The sequence below is a fragment of the Pseudophryne corroboree genome, chromosome 5 (assembly GCF_028390025.1).
Source record: "Pseudophryne corroboree isolate aPseCor3 chromosome 5, aPseCor3.hap2, whole genome shotgun sequence".
Taxonomy (NCBI): Eukaryota; Metazoa; Chordata; class Amphibia; order Anura; family Myobatrachidae; genus Pseudophryne; species Pseudophryne corroboree.
This window is the reverse complement of record NC_086448.1, coordinates 117,144,337-117,163,262: the sequence shown is the minus strand read 5'-3', so window position 1 is coordinate 117,163,262 and position 18,926 is coordinate 117,144,337. Positions and strand designations below refer to the sequence as shown.

The window sequence follows — 18,926 nt, the reverse complement described above, 5'->3', positions numbered from 1 at the left end:
CTGCCGTTCATCTACTGGTAATACCAGTAGATGAACGGCGGCCGCCAGCGATGAAGTGGTAGCGCGTATCAGCGCTCACCGCTCATCGCTTGTCCATACACAGTGGGCGGCTTTGAGCTGAAAGCAGCTCAACACACCAAAAGTGACCTGCTTTCAGCTCAAAATCGCCCCGTGTGTATGGGCCTTTAAACAGACAACTATCTCTGGATTGGACTAGACAGCCAACCAATCAATCAATCAATCAATCAATCAGGAACTGTCCATTCTAGCTGATGTGCTCAAAAACCTACCTGCAAGGTCTCTAATGATTGTAACGTCAAGACTTTGCTGAATACGGGAATTGGTGGAATACAAAATAATGTAAAGGTGTGCAGAAGGGAGGTTCCCATGTAGCACCAAGGCTTAAACGTATTGCAACAAAGTAAAAAACAAAAACAAAAAAACAATCACTAACAACAGAAATGCTCTCCTGTATTTTGTAGTTAGTCAAATCAGCTCTAAAGTTTCTTTCAGTTCCACTGCACATGGGTGAACTGGGTAGCCACGGTCCCAAATGGGCTCACCTGCCCCATGATAAATAGGCTCTTTAATGTCTCACAGTTATAACACTGTTTATGATAATCGCACTAAGAGGTAAATATTATAGGCATCAATGAGTTGCCGGTAAGTCTGACCAATGTTTTAAAGGGGCAATTATTTAAAAGGCAGAAGCAGGTTGATGTTGCCTTTTAAATGGTTGACACTTTAAAATATCGGTCTGACTTGCCAGGAACTCATCGATGCCTGGAAGTTGCAGGCTATTAAATTTATCTGAGCCTTCAATGCTGAATCTGAGTTATGAGCACCGTGGGGTAAAAGTGGAAAAAAGAAGAGATACAAAGACAAAATAAGTATTGGAGTTGTTATTTGCTACCTGGCTTTGGTTTCTTCTTCCAAAAAGAGGAAACACATGTAAAGGTCAATTTGCTAATAAGCGGAGATATTAAAGATTTTCTGTCTCTGCTCATTGCAGCTCAGGAAAATCAGTTTCCACTGCATCAATACTGCGTGGCAACCTTTAGTCCTCTTAGCACTTTACCAGACAGTACTGGAAGCCTTTGTGGATGCATTAGCCAGCTTTGTCGGCTCACACATTGGCATTGGGCTGGAGGCCCCGTTCTACATTTGATTAAAATAACAACAACAAAAAAGTTTTAAAGATGGCGAAAAAACAATCTGTATGTTACTTAAGAAAAACTGCTTTATTCAAGTTATTAAAACATTTTATCCCTGCTATAGATAAACTTAGATTTAATAGGCTTCCGCCTGGGGAAGCTTTCACCACAGAAACCTGGCAAATAGTTTTTTTTTATTACAAATAGGAGAGATAACCCTTTCATTGATAGAAAGAAGCCCCAAAAAAAGTGTATATCTCCCTTTAATAATTAGTAGATGATCCCTAAAACAAGACTGATGGGTGAACTTCATTATATATGGAATAGTGGGTGACTCCACAAACGTCCTTCATCAGTGTGACAGGAGCCAAGCACCATCATCTGTGCTGTTTGCACCCTGGTCCTTTTACTGACTAATCTTCAGGCTGTGAACTCTTGCTTTGCCTCCATTAACTGTGGCAGTGTGGCACTGCCCTATCTCATACAGTCTGGGTCCTATTTACATAGGGCCTAATTCAAAATTGATTGCAAAACAACATTTCCCTCTAATGGGCAAAACCATGTGCACTGCAGGAGGGGCAGATATAACATGTGCAAAGAGAGATAGATTTGGGTGGGTTATATTGTTTCTGTGCAGGGTAAATACTGGCTGCTTTATGTTTACACAGCAATTTAGATTTCAGTTTGAACACACCGCACCCAAATCTAACTCTCTCTGCACATGTTATATCTGCCTCCCCCCCACCCCCCAACCTGCAGTGCACATGGTATTGCCCATTAGATGAAAATTTTGTTTTGCAATCAACCTTGAATTAGACCCATAATCACATCATTGTACAGGTTACCCTTGGCTGCTGTGAATATTTGGAAAACCCGTTTGGCTATTTTTGGAACATTCCAGTAGCCTGATAATAAACTATACACATCATTATTAGCCTTTATTTATAAGGTGCCACACATTTTTGCAGCGCCAAACAGATTAGCACGAGATGAAGATTGACTACAATAAGGTGAATATAGGTCCTACTCAAACAAAGCTTAAAAATATCTCTCAGTTCTACCCCAAAATTATTTGCCAAGACAGCTCTTCAATCTTTATTTAGTTTTCAGATTTAGTATTGTTCCTGTGTAATGTCCCTTTTAAATTAGATTTGCAGATATGAAGAAAACAGACTCTGAAAGAAGAAATACAGTCTTTGTCCTAGAACTTCCTCCCGGTCACACACACTCTGTGCAAAGCTTAGAATTCTGTATATATTATATCTATGGTATATATCAATAGTCAATGTGAGGGAAGTGTGACTATTTAAAACATGCACTCATATAATTACTTTTCACCTTATTTTTAGTGACAAGGCATTGGCGAAAAATGCCTCAAAATCGCGGTCTATTTTCGCTGGCGCAGGTGAGAAAACATTTGGATTTTCCGATCCACATGTTTTTCGCTCTTGCTGAATTTTTCAACCAAGCAAAAAAAACAAACATCCCTGCTACTGAATAGGACGAATCCCCATTCGCCCTAAAAAAAATGTGTTAAAAGTGTAATTTTTCGCCTAGGCCAAAAAAATGGACCTAACTGAATACCCCCCTAAGGCTGATAGATTAGAACGCAATGACAGTGCAGCCAAGGATGTGTCTTTGCCTGAGATATCGGCCGACATAGGGGGGGATTTAATGAATTTTCACGGTAAACAGACGCAAAATGACAGTGAATCTCTGTAAATTTGCGGAGCGCCTACTCAGTTGCCCCCAAAAATGGTTTTGCTGTATTTTTACTGCAAATCTCAATTTACCAAGTCTGAGGTGATACACTTGGGGAAAATCCCTATTTTAAAAATGTCTGGAATTGTTTTTGAACCTCTGGGACACCCCCCTGAATGACTAAATTAGGCACTTAGAAGTTTCTGATAAATATCGGTCGCTTTACACAGCTGTCCACCATGGGGAATGCATGGGAAAGATGAGCGTTGCCTACGCCGCGATCCCAGCCGTCAGAATGCCGGCATGGGGGCGAGCGCTACGAAGCCGCAGGTTCTAGTCCCACTCTATGGGTGTCGTGGACACAAGTGGGAATAGTCCTGGGCCCCCTGCCGACATTCTGGTGGCCGGGATCCCCAAGTCAGTATGCTGACCACTGGCATCTCAACTGCCCAGATGGTAACCGCATCACGTTATTTTCTAGGCTACAATCTCTCCACCTGTAGTTCATACCCCACCCACACACAATTATATACTCCATCACTCCCCTTATTGCACAATCCAACCCCAAAGCCTCATTACTCCCCTCCCATTCCCAAACAATCTCAATAAGCCACAATAACATCCTCCCAGTAGGACATGGAAAATGTGAGAATTTGCTAAAGTTGTTTTGCATGGATATACGATGTAATAGCAAAGTGGCTATCCCTATAAATGTAAAGACCACGTATGATCTACAGTAAGCATGCACCCTTGGGAGCCAGTGTGGGATTTTATCCATCCATGCGTCTGACTTAAACAATAGGAAATAGGGATAAAGGAATTTGGGTCTAAAAGAGGTACAGTGGGATCTGAACGATGAGTTCACCCTATGTGTACTGGGCTTCCTGTTAGGTCCACTGGGACATTATGAGAGTACCACACCTCCTACCTGAGGAGACAATGCTGTACATAACCGCTTCTCCAGCTGTGAAGGATATGTGATAGAATGATTTGGAAATAGGAGTGTTGGCTGGAGTTCATTAGAGGAAGTGCAATCTTAGAACTGTAACTGATGACACTGCTCGGAATCAAGCTGTGTGTATGCTGCTGCAGTGGTATTATGGGAGTATATGGTGGTATGATAGGATGGTGGTAGACTAATGGCACTACGTAGCACCATTGTGGGGCTATAGAATGACAGAATGGGGCTGTACACTGGGCATAAGGACCTTATTCTGTGCATTATGATATACTGTATGCACTAGACTGTTAGGTTTGAAGTGCAAAATGTTTGCAGTTTGCCTAACCGCATATATTACTTGTTTTGCTATAATGTGCTACATACGGGGAATGTCTTTTTGAAAGAGCGCCTTCGATGTTGCAGCAAAACCCCTTTCCTTGATTTCTTACAAAATTGCCTACTTTTTCGATCTTCTCTTCAGGAGATTCTGGATGGAAGAGCCAAGTGGCAACTGTGAGGAGAGTGGTGATGCCCCCACTACGCAATCTGAGCAGCAACATGATGGTGGAAACAAGATTTGCAGTAAAATGCGCCCTCACATGACCCCACTCATTTCACCAGGAGGGTGTCTGGTTCCAAAAATTGACAATATTTGTGAATTTCTGAAACATTCTAAGGGGATAGAGAAGTACGACTAAGGGCCGTATTTATCAAAGCCTGTTGTTTGTTTGTTTATTTTTGTCAACATAAAACTTCACACTGTGCATCAAGGAGTTACTGGTGATACGATTTGCACTAGGAAGTCTATTTGGAAAGCCTCATGGCATTTTAGGACAGTGATAGAACTACTTTACTACTGTATTTCAATCAAACTTTTTTCCAGTGTTGATTTTTCCTTTTTTTTATTTTTATATTTTTATTCTGTTTTTTTATTTCTATATTGTATTTCTTCTAGTAATGGAACTAAACACCCAAGAATAGGCTTTGGATTTCACTTTGCGCGCATGAAGCGGTCGGCTGGGTGATGTATATACCCCTAGCCCCTGAGACGGGCCACATTTCTGCAGTTCGCTGGAATTTCCGTTAGTCCTCCTAGTAATTGTTATTGCTGAGGTGAGTCAGACTAAACTAAAAGTAAACAGCTAAGTTCAAGGGTCACTGAGCACAAAGACAGAGCACTGTGTGTGCTGAATAATAGGTATACAAAATACACAACTATTTACACAATACACATGGCATTTATGATTTAGCATTGCACAACACAGGGCTGCATACCTCCGCCCTGGTACTGTAGCTTTTCCTTAATACAAACTTTTTTGTTTTAACAATTGTGATCTTAAATTGTGCAGTGATTTATTTGCAGTGCCATTATTACACATTTGCGCTAAATCTGCGCTCAAACATACATAGGGAACAGGTTATCCCTGTCCTGCAGAGCTTACAATTTATTTGGATGGCTCACACAACCAGCCACTGTTTTCTGGCTCAGACAAAAGTCCCAGTCTTGTTAGGAAGAGTAAACTGCTCCCAGATCACCGGATGCTAAAAATTATCTTCTATCTGTTTTTTTTATATGGATTTTTATTCTATAAAAAAGTCTTTGTTGCTACTGCATTAGAAAGCGGAGACAATACAGAGCTCCGATTAATTAAATGCCCATTCTGTGACCTGATGTCATTAATAAACTACCTAAACTCTAGTGATTGTCAAGACTTATATCTTCACCATTATTTTCTCCTAATTACCGGGAAAAAAGGAGAATGCAGACATTTCATTTTACATTTCCCAGCAAAGGATCCAATTTGTTCTTGTTGTGGGGGAATGTAGTACAAAATGTGAGCGCTAACTGCAAGTGACATCTGATATTCCTTTTAGCAGGGATCACGTACAGTATCACATTAAAGTGACTCGCTTAAAGGGACAACAGGGCTCTTTCCAGAAGCACAGACCTGCTGTATGCAAGGGGCTAGTAGTTACACACCAAAATCACACACAGTATCATCTAGCAGTATTCCTGTTACTCACCGTCACATTGTCTGTTACCCAGCAGAGCCAGACAGTGGTCAGACCCCTGGCTTGCGCTTCCCTCCATTGTACCTAACATGCAGCTGAAGGTTCTCAAGGAAACTTTAAAAAACAGGAAGAGATTACAGCAACAACAAACAGCATTCCAGCCCGGTCTAATCACACTCCCTGGGAAAAAAGGTCTCTTCAGGGCTGGGGAGCTGGTTTCAAGTCTCTGCCTTGGCTGCTACTGCTGGTATAGCACTCAGTGAGGGCCCCAACAGGTGATGAGTCTCTCTGTGGGCACAGTCCAAGGAGTCTGAATGCTTTCCACTGCTGCCAACTCCACATATAGCTACAATTACTGCAGCATTATGAATGGGATCATTTCACTGGAGGGAAGAATTGAACTGAATAAAAAAAAAAAAAAAACTACAGAAAACATTAACTCTTTTGTTGCTACACCACCAGTTTGGTCGTCAGAATTTGTACTGATTTTATAGTCATTATTTTCTTTTCTTTTGTGCAATTCTCTTTCCAGTCCTGGACTTTCCAGCTTACTATTATGCACTGTACAGTGGCTGACATTTAGGGGGCGCCTTGTGAAAACCGCTGGTCTCTGTAGGTTTTTTAACTGGATTTGCTAAATCAAAACTGAAGTCAAACTGGCAGGTATATAATCGTATAGAAACAGTCGTCAGACACATCGCCATAACGATTTCTCCTTATTCTACAATAGAAACCACCAGATTTATCAAGTAGAGGTTTTAAAAACCTTGAAAAACAGACAGGATGATGCGCCAAATGGCAAGACTGGACAACCAGAAGCTGTGGACTCCTAGTACCATTGTAGTGAAGATAATAATTTGTATTGATGAAAGAGGGAAATAACATGAATAATACTCTTATAGGGATAATATTTTATTAATATAATTGTGTGCAAAAATAATATGTAATGTGATTAGAGAGCAATATCATGTATTAACCACTTACCTGGCACGGTCCTATGGAATACAAATGCAGCCAGGTGGAATTTACCTGACACTGTCAGATCATTCCGCCAGCTATGTCCCTGGGGATGGTAATAAGGACAACTGTTCTGCACAGGGGCAGAATTAATTTCCTCCTCCTGTTCCAGCCCCCTGTGGTGATGTAGCAATCTGTAACCACCAACATCACTGCCAGAATTGCGCCCCAGAATACCGTACAAATGGTTCTCTAGGGTAGATTGTGTTGAAATTAGAAGTGCAAAGGGAAGGGAACGTAGTCCCTCAGAGCACTAACATGATGATTTGTGTGTGTGCAGAGATCATCTGCATCAGGGCGTGTCAAATGCTCTGCAATGGGCGGGACTATTCTACATGGGAAGGCGGGTAATGGGGGAGGGGCATCTTTTGTCACTGGGGGAGGGGATTAAGGGGGTGGGTAAAATATTTGTGGCTGGTTGTAGATATACAAAATAAAATACAATTTAATATAAAGTGATACATGGGGAAGGGGGGGGCACTTATACGGTGTGGGTCCATTGATATGGGGTAGGGTTGGGCGCTCTGCCGCTGGGATCTTTTTCCACTAATAACGCTGGGGATCATTTTGCCATGGGGCGGGGCTATTTCTACTGGTGGGTGGGAAGATATTTTGCAATGGGTCCCTAAGGGCATGGGGGGTGCAAAATACCACCTAGGTATATATTTTTTTAAACAAAATATTTACATAGTTATAAAAAAAACACATTCTAAACTTAATTAAAGCATTTTTTAAAATTACAATGTGTGACCTTTTTTTGTGCAAAAAATAATAATTCTGTTGCGTGGTTAATTTTTTAAAAGAACAATATTAGTACATTGCTAATTTCTGTAAAAAAATGTTTGCGAAGGGGGTAACATTTATTATTTTTATGTATTCTTTATTTAGGTAAACCAGGATGTAGCCATGTTATAATCATAATTGCAATTAGAAGAACATACTGTCAGTGTACACAGAGATTTTAACTTTTATAAACACAGGGAACTAGAAAATAACAAACAAGGAAGGGGGGGGGGGGGAGACAAGGTGGAGAGATAATTATATAGAGGGCAATTAATTAATTACTTAATTAACCCCCAAAGAAACAATCTTACGAGAGTACACGGAAGGGGAATAAGTATGGTGGGAGGTCTAGGCTGCAGTACTAAGAGGAAGTCAAGAGTAATGTGGGCAAGAAGCATATTAAGTGGAGTGAGAGGTGAATATTGCAGTATACACAGAGGACCCTTAAAAATCAAGCCAGCTGAACCAGGTAGAGGGGAATTCCTGAGTAAGGTCAGTGGCCGAAAAAGTAATATCATCCATGGACATATGAAAGTTCAGGAGATTAAACCACGCGGACGTGGATGGGACATGGGAAGATTTCCAATGAACAGGGATCAAAGCCTTGGCAGCGTTCCCTAGGTGCTTAAGGAGGGATTTCTTATAAGTCAAAATAGAAATGTCTGAGAAGGCAGGAAGCCAGAAACCAGGATCAGCCTGCTTCTCCATCCTCAAAATCAAAGTGGACAACTCTATGATCTTCTCCCAGTAAGGAGAGATCCTAGGATAGCTCCACCAAATATGATAAGGGGAGGCCACCTCCTAGTGCCACCTCCAATAAAGCGGTGAGATATCAGGAGAGATTTTATTAAGAAGTTTTGGACGTTTACACCAATGAGTGGAGGTGTTTTAAGAGCAGGCATGTGTGAATTGGTATATCTTATTCCATGGTATTGGATGAAGGGAGGTTCGAAGATCCCACTCCCATGTCTCGCTAATTTTGGCTTTGTACTGAAACTATCCACCAAAATAAGCTGGTATGTGGTGGAAATATAGGGCCGAATTCAGATCTGATCGCAGCAGCAAATTTGTTAGCAGTTGGGCAAAACCATGTGCACTGCGGGAAGGGGGGGGGCAGATATAACATGTGCAGAGAGAGTTAGATTTGGGTGGGGTGTGTTCAATCTGAAATCTAACTTGCAGTGTAAAAATAAAGCAGCCAGTATGTACCCTGCACAGAAACAATATAACCATCCCAAATCTAACTCTCTCTGCACATGTTACATCTGCCCCACCTGCAGTGCACATGGTTTTGCCCATTAGCTAACAAATTTGCTGCTGCAATCAGGTCTGAATTAGGCCCTTAGTGTTGAGGTGGGGACAAGATGCACACAAAGCAACCGGAAAGGGGAAGATGTATTATTTAATGACTTAATAAATGGGGCCCACATCTTAAAATAATAAATGTTGCCACAATCATAAATACATTTTGTTTTAACCATTAACACTTAATATTGTCCCTATAATATTATTACTGCTCTTTTCATTAAACTGATCATTATTTCACTGATTATTTTAAGGAAATAATATTGACTCTATAAGATTATAATTTTTATTATTATAGTTATTTTCGTCCTTCATCAATACAAAATGATTGGCGTCATTAAAGGTGTATTGGGAGTCCTGGGCTTCTGACTGGCCAAAAAGATGCGGCAATATTTTAATGCTTTGCAGTGGGTCAGGCCAGCGGGTAGCATAGTAACACCTCTTGTTATGTTTGAAATTAGGGTGTGCAGTCCAGCCACTACCCCCTTTTTACTCTGTATTTATGTATATATTGCACACTTGAAAGTGAGACTATTTCTGTCTGCGCCCCACCCACTTGCCCTTAGGTGATATTAATTAGTGTATTGTCCTTGCATAGCAGTCTACACATTAGAATGAAGGCAAGTCCTGGTTAGATTTATACCCCTTTTCCACTAGTGATGCGGGTCGCAGCCGGGAGGCTGACACGGGTGCTACTCGGCCGCGACCCACATCAGAGCCCCCTTTCCCACTGCACTCACCAACCCGGCATATTGCCGGGTTGGTGACGCTGCTGGTGACGTGACAGGGGCGGCACTGGGAGATCACATGATCTCCCAGCCCCGCCCTTCCATACACTGTGAACGGGAGCCGTTTTGCATCGACGCGGCTTCCGTTTACACTGCACAGCTTACCGGGTTGAACTCGTGTTCAACCTGGTAAGCTACCCAGGTAGAATTCCCAGATCACTTGATCAGGGTTTTTGCAGAGGGAGCCGTTTCCACTAGCAAAAAACACGGGTAAATGCGCGCCCCCGTGCATTTACCCGTGTTTTTTGAGCTAGTGGAAAAGGGGTAATATATAATGTGTCAGTATTAGGGATGTTATGGACCCACCTGATAAAGGTTCACCCTGCCATGGTAGGTGGTCTTACATTTTTAGCAAAACAAGTACTAAGAAACCTTATTATTACTCCCTGTTAAATTGTAGAGTTTATTATAATTGTTTTAATTATTAGTATTCTTAGTGTTTGAAGTGTGCAGCTGATTTTTTCTTATTTTCTGCATCACACCAGGAAGATGTAATGAACGACGGAACGATCGCAGTTCCGTCTTTCATTACACTGCATCGGGTCATATGCGATATCTTCCGGTTGGCTGTGCAGCAGGGCCGACCAAAAGAAGTTGCATGCGACCTGCGGGAGCGCGCAATAGTGCGTACAAACTAGGTGATATGCTTAATTTGTTGCGCCGATACTGCAAATCGTGCCGAAATAGCTTTGGGGTGTGCCAATGGTTCTTAAACTTGTTCTTCAGGACCCCACACAGTACACGTTTTCCAGGTGACCCGGCAGTTGCACTGTGTATCACCAAATGTCACATTTCAAAAGTCCACAGGTGACTTGGAAAACATGAACTGTATGGGGTCCTGAGACATTAGCATTTGCCATTAGCTATAGGTTATTCTTTAGAAAATGTTTTTTTATTGATACATTTCCAAACATTTTTTACTGCCAAATTATTTATATAATGTTACCGTTTATGATGAAGACACTATTTTTAAAGTGTGTAATGTTCATTCTCAAACTCTTTTACATGCGTTCTGACACTGAAAGTTCAAAAATGATGTAAACAAGGTCAGTTTTGGCACTGCCTGCGGCATCATCATTTATACATTCATGGAATCCTATGAGAGCACTCACTTAGTAGGCTATGCTTCGGGGAAGCTTCAGGGCACGTTAATGAACGTGGTTCTAATACGCTATTACAGTGAAGACAAAGTACAAGGTTTTCCCTGCAGTTAACCTGTGTAAATCCCGTACTGATGGGCAAAAATGTGAAAACATTTAATGAAATCTTTCTGTAAAGTTTACCACTGTCCTGCCTGCCTTTCACTGACAGTACAGTATTCTAAATGATTTATTATTTTATTTATTACCAGTTATTCCTATAGCGCACACATGTTCCGCAGCGCTTTACAGGGAATATTTGGCCATTCACATCAGTCCCTGCCCCAGTGGAGCTTACAATCTATATTCCGTACCACATGTACACGTACACATTCATAATAGGGTTGGTTTTTGTTGGGAGCCAACTAACCTACCAGTATATTTTTGGATTGTGGGAGGAAACCGGAGCACCCGGAGGAAACCCACGCAAGTACCGGGAGCATATACAAACTCCACACAGTTAGGGCCGTGGTATGAACCCATGACCTCAGTGCTGTGAGGCAGTAATACTAACCATTACACCATCCTTACTGCCCTAAATTAAAATCCTATGACAGGGATACCGACACCAAGTAGCAGAGACAGTTCTAGAGCCAATACGGGAGCCAACTGACAATGAGTCCCCATTGGCGATATTTGGGGTGGCGGTTGGTGTGACTCCCTTTTGAATTCTGGACAGTCCCACCTCTGCAGCCGCCACTACCCAGTAGCATGCCTAACATATTTGATACAAGTGCAGGTGTTCCATTTAGTTCTCCCCCCATATGCCCCAGTGTTTCCATCCACAATATGTCCCCACAGTGGGACCTCCACCCCGTCCCCTACTCCCGTATGATACACAGTGCCCCTGAGTACTCACCTACGGGGTCTCCTCCAAGTCTTAATGTTTTGCATGCACAGTGCATATAGTGCAGAGCGGCTCCCTAATCCCATTATGATTACTGTGACATATACTGTATGTGAAGTGACACGTGACGTTGATAAGGGGACTCAGGGTTTTATCTGCGCCGTATGCACTGTGCATGCAGAAAACAGAGTCATGGCAGGCTCCAACGGCCCCTCACAGTTGTGGAAGTGACTTCACCACTGTGTCCCGGACTCCACAAGTCATTATTACAGAGTCTGAGACTGTCTCAGACACAGTCAGAGACTTCATAGTTCTGCAGGCTCGGCAGCTGCTGAGCTGAGCCACACCCACACTGCCACAGAGCAGTGGCACCCTCTCCTGCTTTGGTACTTGGTGCAGACCGCCCTCCCTTAGTACGCCACTGCCTAAATTATGGGAACAAAGACATTTTACTAGCGTTCAACAACTGATTGGTCTTACTATCGAGCTTAGTGGTAATAATATTGTCTGAACGCAGTGCCATGTCAGTGACACACCTGGATATGGCTTATTAATCATATTACAGCTTTCTGTCTCACTAGGGACATGTATATTAATTATCGTATTTTACCCCTGATCATTTTAAGAAAAATAAGAAGAAGAAATTATGGATTGCCCGGTTGTTTCAAAAACGCATGCAGGGTCAGAGGCTCCGAAATGAAAGTAGCAACAAAGACTTTATTGTCGCTGTTATGTGTTTGAAGCTATCGCTAATGTTACCCCTTCACTTCTCCTGCAGGAGCCAGGTGCGTCTGCTGACCAGCATGTGTGGGCGGCCATTGCCGGTACAATGAGAGTTATGCAGCCCACCGGCTACAATGGTGTTCTACAGGCTACAAATGCATGCAGATGCAGATATCTCTCCCATACATATATCCTTGGTGGGGATACCTAATATTTGCTCATATACAGGCAGTGTCGGACTGGGACATGAAGAGCCCACCAGGGAAATGCAATCACAGGGGCCCACTAAGGGGCGTTGCCATATGCCGGAAGGGGTGTGACCATGTGACCAGAGAGGAGTGGCCAGCCATTATAGGAGCCACATAGCATAGTATATAAAGAAAAAGAGCTCTACCTCGCTGCCCACTTCAAGCTGTTGTGTATGCGCCTGGATTACACTGGGAAAGAACAGTAGTATATGTGATTGGGTTACACCAGGAGAAAGTAGTAGTATATGTGCGTGGGTTACAGCGGGAGAGAGCAGTAGTATACGTGCCTGGGTTACAGCGGGAGAGAGCAGTAGTATATGTGCCTGGGTTACACCTGGAGAGAACAGTAGTATATGGGCCTGGGTTACAGTGGGAGAGAGCAGTAGTATACGTGCCTGGGTTACACCTGGAGAGAACAGTAGATACAGATAATGACCCCAGTATGGTGCCAGATACACATAATGACCCAATATAGTGCCAGATACACATATGCCCCCAGTAGTGCAGTGGCAGATACACAGATGCCCCCAGCAGTGCCAGATACACAGAGGCCCCAAGCAGTGCCAGATACAGATGTCAAAGTCAGAAAAAAATGTCTCAATGCACGTTGCCATATTTGCACCGCACACTGGTCCGCGCTGCGCGTGCGTACGCTCTCCCGTGGAGGCGCATACCCGCAATAGCGTGCACTCGCAGGCGCGGTATGCGTATTTACGGTAGAGTTTATGTAGTCGTAGCGTGCGACTCATTCGTTACAAATGTTCACAATTAATGTAGTTTATAGATCATGGTCCCTTTGATAGATTCTGAAAGTTTGGTTAAAATACAATGTCCCAGAGCTGAGGAATCCCTCTTTATATCGTACGAAGGGTCTAACAGGAATCATACAGCAGTGTTTGGTACCCATCGGAAGAGTATTTAAGTAGTAATATTCCGGTGTTGGTTTGGAGCGTATTAATCGCTCGTGCGAATAGTTATGGACATAAGAAGTTTATGTCCATTTCTATTATTTACACATACTCAGGTATGCGGCGGGAAACCCAGTTTCCCACCCACCTGAGCTGTTGGAAATCGTCACAGCCCACCTGTATGAATCACCCTATGACCTTTTGTTATGATGCAGGGCCGAATTCCTTCGGCCAATGGACAATGGGATTGTAGGACCAGGAGATTGCATTGTGTGTGGGGCATAAATAGGCAGGCCGACCACATCCAGCTCTCACTCTCTCATCAACGGTTATCTGCTGATAGCCGGGAGCTGGATATCGAGGCGCAGGCGATCATACCCTTTGTGCGTAAGTTTCTCTCCGTAATCATTGTCTTTCTGTGAGCCAATTTCTCTCATCTCATCTCTCTCTCTCTCTCTCTCTCTCTCTGTTCTGTTCTCTCATATCTCCCCTAGACTAGGCTAGTATTGTATTGTATTAGATAGTATTGTATTGTATTGCATTTAGGTCAGTGTAGTATTGTCTTTTTGTATTTATTGTTTAGTTCTGTGGTTAGGAAGTCTCTGTTATATTGTAGTGTATCATTTGTACTGTTATCCCCTTTTACAAGTATATTAGATATAATACAGTTAATAGGCTTTGGAACCTAAACCAGCATCTGTGTATTTCCTATAGTGTTAAGTGTTCACTTGAGCGTCGGTGACGCTCAAGCAGCTTTGTAGTTAGTCAGGTTACACAAGGTTGCACTTACACCCTGTACTCACATTAAGGTATTCAGTGTATTTCATTGGTATAAGGTTTTATCATAAAGGTATAGTGTTGTGAGCGTCTGCATCGCTGGTGACCTCCTCGTGGTCTCGAGCGCACGCTACGCAACAGCGAATCATTCCCCTAGTCATAGCCAATAACGTGTCCTGTGATCTCTGGGCCGTGAGCGAACGTGACGCTTGAGCGTCTCGCTTACTGCTGAGCGATCGTTACGCAAATAGCGTACCATTACGGTACTTCTTAAGTAAACAGCGTACAGTGTTCTTAGACTTCATAAAGGGTTGTTATACGACAAAGGAATTTAGCATTGTCAATTGGGAACTCGTCCTATACTTCTCACATCTGCACTAGGTAGATCAGCAGACATTATCCCCCAGCAAAGGGTGGGAGATTGTCTCATAGTGCTGGCGGGATAAGCGTCTGCTTCGCTTAGATAAAGAGTGCTGAAGGAATCCGGGAACCGGAAGTAAGAACAAAACGCTTGTGTCTTTTAAAACTGTTTATTTTTCTCTTGTCTTGCGTACGCACGCATATATCTGCATTTCTGTTTCATTTTTCGTATATCACTATTCCTGTTTGCCAATTTTATAGTTGATAGAAAGTGCTAAAAAGAGATTTGCTGTTATTTCATAGTAGAGGTGATAGTTAAAGTATAGAACAAACACACGGTTTGTCTGAGATACAAGGCAGTCAGTGTGGATTGCGGTAGATGATCAGGGATCATTTACATTGATAAAAATAGAAATTGTGTTACGGTGGATCTTTATATTGCGTACACGTGTCGCTAACAAAGACTAGCGTACGCAATCCAAAGGCAGACGCACGCAGCGTTCATTACGCAACGTAGCGTCCGGTTACGCCCACGTAGCTCAAGCTGTGATAAAGTGAAGTAACGCAAAGGCGATAATTAACGCACAGCGGTAGATAACGCGACGCGGTAAATAACGCAAATCTATTTTTGAAAAAATCTGAAATTTAGTTTAACAGATCCTGCTCCTAATTGGTAACACTTTTGGCCTAAAGACAATTTCTGCGCAGAAATAGATATAGAAACAAAAGTGTACATGTGTTGAGTGAGTGTGTTTTGTATACAAAAGTTTATATAACTTTAAGGTGGAACCAAAAGGAAAGCCGGGTACTCGTCAAGGGACATACGTGTAAGTGACATATACGGTGGCTAGGGAGGCATCCCTGGTTAAATAATATCTGAGCATTAGAGTATAGCGGACCATAAGGTAACAAGACCAGGAGGTCATAAGGTAACAAGACCAGGAGGTCATAAGGTAACAAGACCAGGAGGTCATAAGGAACAAGACCAGGAGGTCGTAAGGTAAAAGGTCCGCTATAAAAGTCCAGTGGCACAACGCCTGGGGTGTTGGTGCAGAACCCATATAGGCCATAAGCTCTTGCTGAAGGAATCGCGGCCGGAAACATCGATTCCATTGATCTTTCAGTACATGACAAGTAGTGCTCGTGTACTGAACGATTGGACCGCACGTAATTGTGTGCAGTAGTTAGTAATCTGACCTAATACCATTAGAGTAAAGTGGTCACAAACGCTATTTGTACATTCTGACGTGATTTGTGTAATTTTTTTATTTTTGGAAGGGAAGTTCGCTGGTCACTCAGGAACTATCCAACAACCGATACTTGCTGGGGAACGCGCCCCAGTAAATAAAGGTTCACAGGGGCCCTAGGTTGGGTACAGCAGCTCTGGTTACAGTGATTGCAGTACTGGCCAACGTGGGCGAGAAGTAAGTGGGGTACTTGATAAACCACCACCGCCGGCCTGCCCAAGGACATCTTGGTTTGTTTGTAAGGGTTCGCTGAAAACCTTGAGATAAAGATCCAAGGAGGAATAAGCAACGCCTGCAGATTATGGGGGCCATTTGTTCAGGTAGGGGTCGATCAACCTCGGTTCGGGTTGATTCAGAGAACCGACCAGTTGGGTCGGCACGATATGTAATGTGTGAAAAATACGGTAGTCACACAGAGGTTTTATGTGATGAATGGGAGAGAATGACTGTACAAGACAGGGACAAATTCCCAAGAATAGGTAGCTTCAGTCCAGAAGTGTTACAAAATTTAAGGAGGAGGATATGTCTCGTAAAATCAACAAAGAGACGAATTCAACATCATGATTGTTTACAGTTATGGCACCAGGAAGGTGAGATACAGAGAGGTTTGGCTCTGGCGGCAGGATCTGGGGCAGTCAGGAAGTTGATTGCCACAGCTCCTCCTCCACCATACATTGCAGGAGAGAAGTTGATTACGGAGAGAAACGCACTGGGTTGTAAAACACAAACTCTTAGTAACACTGTAAATGTTAATGATGTTAACCAAATAACTCATGCAAGTATTAACCCGTGCAAGATGTACCCTGTTTTGAACCTTCCTCAGGAGTGTGATCAAGAAGACGATTCAGCAACAATTTCAGCTCTCTCTCTTGCAGCCACCATAGCAGAGACCACAGTAGGCACAGCGACACCCACGAGATTAGTGAAAGCCCCTAGCGGAGGGATAGGTGAGGTCGTGTCAACGGGTAAGTACGGCACCATGCACTACACTGAAACAATTGTACCACAACAAGCAGTAGAATCTACACAGGAAGAGGCTGTTAGAATTGCTCCTGTAAGGGTAATAGCAGTTCCCAATGGAAAAACAGATGTGTCTGGAGCCACTCCCATAAGGAACATTGCCATGTACACTCCATTTTCCCGAATGGAATTAAGAACAATAGTGTCCGAATTTCCTGACCCCAGGAAGGATTTAGTTGCTAGCCAAAAATACATCAGGGATTTAGGTAACACTGTAGAACCCAACAACAAGGATTGGCAGATACTGCTAAGAGCTTGTTTACCTTCCAATGTTGATGCAACTCAGTTTTTAGCTGATTGTGCATTGGATAAAGATGTACCGCTTACAGACGTGTACAACAAGGATAATGTAAAAAGGATAAATTTACAGCTAAAGGAGTATTTCCCAGCCGTTGTTAAATGGAATAAAATATTTTCCATTAAGCAAAAGGAGTCCGAAACGGCAACAGAATATTTTCACCGGGCACTATTAGAAATGGCAAAGTACACTGGTATAGAAGACATTAAGACCAACCCAAACCATCGAGAAGTAGCAGTATCTGTACTGATGGATGGTTTGAAAGAAACATTAAAAGCTAGGGTACAGACCACACAACCATGTTGGCGAGGTCTGTCAGTGTCCACATTGAGAGAGGCTGCTATTGATCACGACAGAAACATCACTAGGCACAGGGAGTCGCAAAGTGATAAGTTGATGTCAGTAAGTATACAGGCGCTGACCACAAGGCAGCCTGCGTATGTACCACCGAATCCTGTGGGTAAGGCAAGTGTAATAACATGTTTTTCTTGTAACAGACCGGGACACTTTGCACGAGAATGTAGAACAAAGAATGTACAAAGATCTTTTCAACCCCCTAGACAACAACACAACACACGACATTGGGAGCAGGGTCCACAGAGGCGGAGTTTTGAGCCACATACAGGGGAAACAAAAAGATATCCCCCGAACAGAGATTGGCATGCCTCTGGTAGTTCCCAGCTAACCCCCTCACAAGTAGTTGCTGCCAACGGGATTCAGGGAGGTCAGCATACCCAATAGGGGTGTGGCCATACCTGTAATCTGCAGCCAGTTAAGTTGATTGCCAGTCTTGGAAGCGAACCAGAGATTGCAATCAATGTGGCTGGTAAAACTTTAAACTTTCTTGTAGACACAGGGGCGGCTAAGTCAGTGATAAATTCGACAGTGGGCATGAGAACCACTGGTAGGACAATTCCAGCCATGGGAGTAACAGGAGTAGTCCAGCACTACCCTGTTAGCAAACCAGCCGAGATTACAATAGGGCCTTTGCATACCAAGCATTCCTTTTTGCTGGCTGCATCGGCACCAACTAATCTCCTGGGAAGAGACTTACTATGTAAAATGGGTTGCGTCATTTATTGTACTCCTGAAGGTGTATTCTTGGACATCCCTGAGAATCACGCTCAGGAAGTACGAGACATGTTAGACTCCCCATCAAAATTAATGTCACATTCCATTATGACAAATAGGAATCCATCCCAAGTAGAAGAGATGACATCTCAGATACCAGAGTCACTTTGGACAAAAGATGGACAGGACACTGGATTAATGGCAAATGTAGCTCCAGTAGTTGTACAAGTAAAAGATGGTAGGATAGCTCCAAAAATCCCACAGTATCCTCTGAAGCCAGAGGTGGAGTTAGGAGTTTTTCCCGTAATAGAGCGCTTGCTACAACAGGGCATTCTAGTAAGAACGTCCAGCACAGCAAATAGTCCCATCTTCCCTGTTAAAAAGAGTGGGGGGAGGGGTTACAGGCTAGTGCAAGATCTAAGGGGGATTAACAAAATAGTTGAGAGTCAGTTCCCCGTAGTGCCAAATCCAGCTGTCATCCTAATGCAAATTCCTCCCACTGCCAAATTTTTCACTGTTATTGACCTCTGCTCCGCTTTCTTTTCGGTACCTCTGCACCCTGACAGCCAATATTTGTTTGCATTCAC

At 43.1% G+C, this 18,926-nt stretch overlaps 1 protein-coding gene across 10 annotated transcripts in view; it reads right to left on the bottom strand.

The window, feature by feature from the left end:
- Positions 1–18,926, bottom strand: part of KIAA1217 (KIAA1217 ortholog) — a 1,254,604-nt gene that overhangs the window by 484,343 nt on the left and 751,335 nt on the right. The window contains exon 1 of one of the 10 annotated variants that reach the window (XM_063921604.1): positions 5,821–6,100. The exons of the other annotated variants lie outside the window; for them this stretch is intronic. Within the exon in view, the coding sequence (XP_063777674.1) occupies positions 5,821–5,899 (79 nt within the window). The 5' untranslated portion in view covers positions 5,900–6,100. Of the gene's footprint in view, positions 1–5,820; positions 6,101–18,926 lie in introns of those variants that run through there. 10 annotated transcript variants of the gene reach the window in all.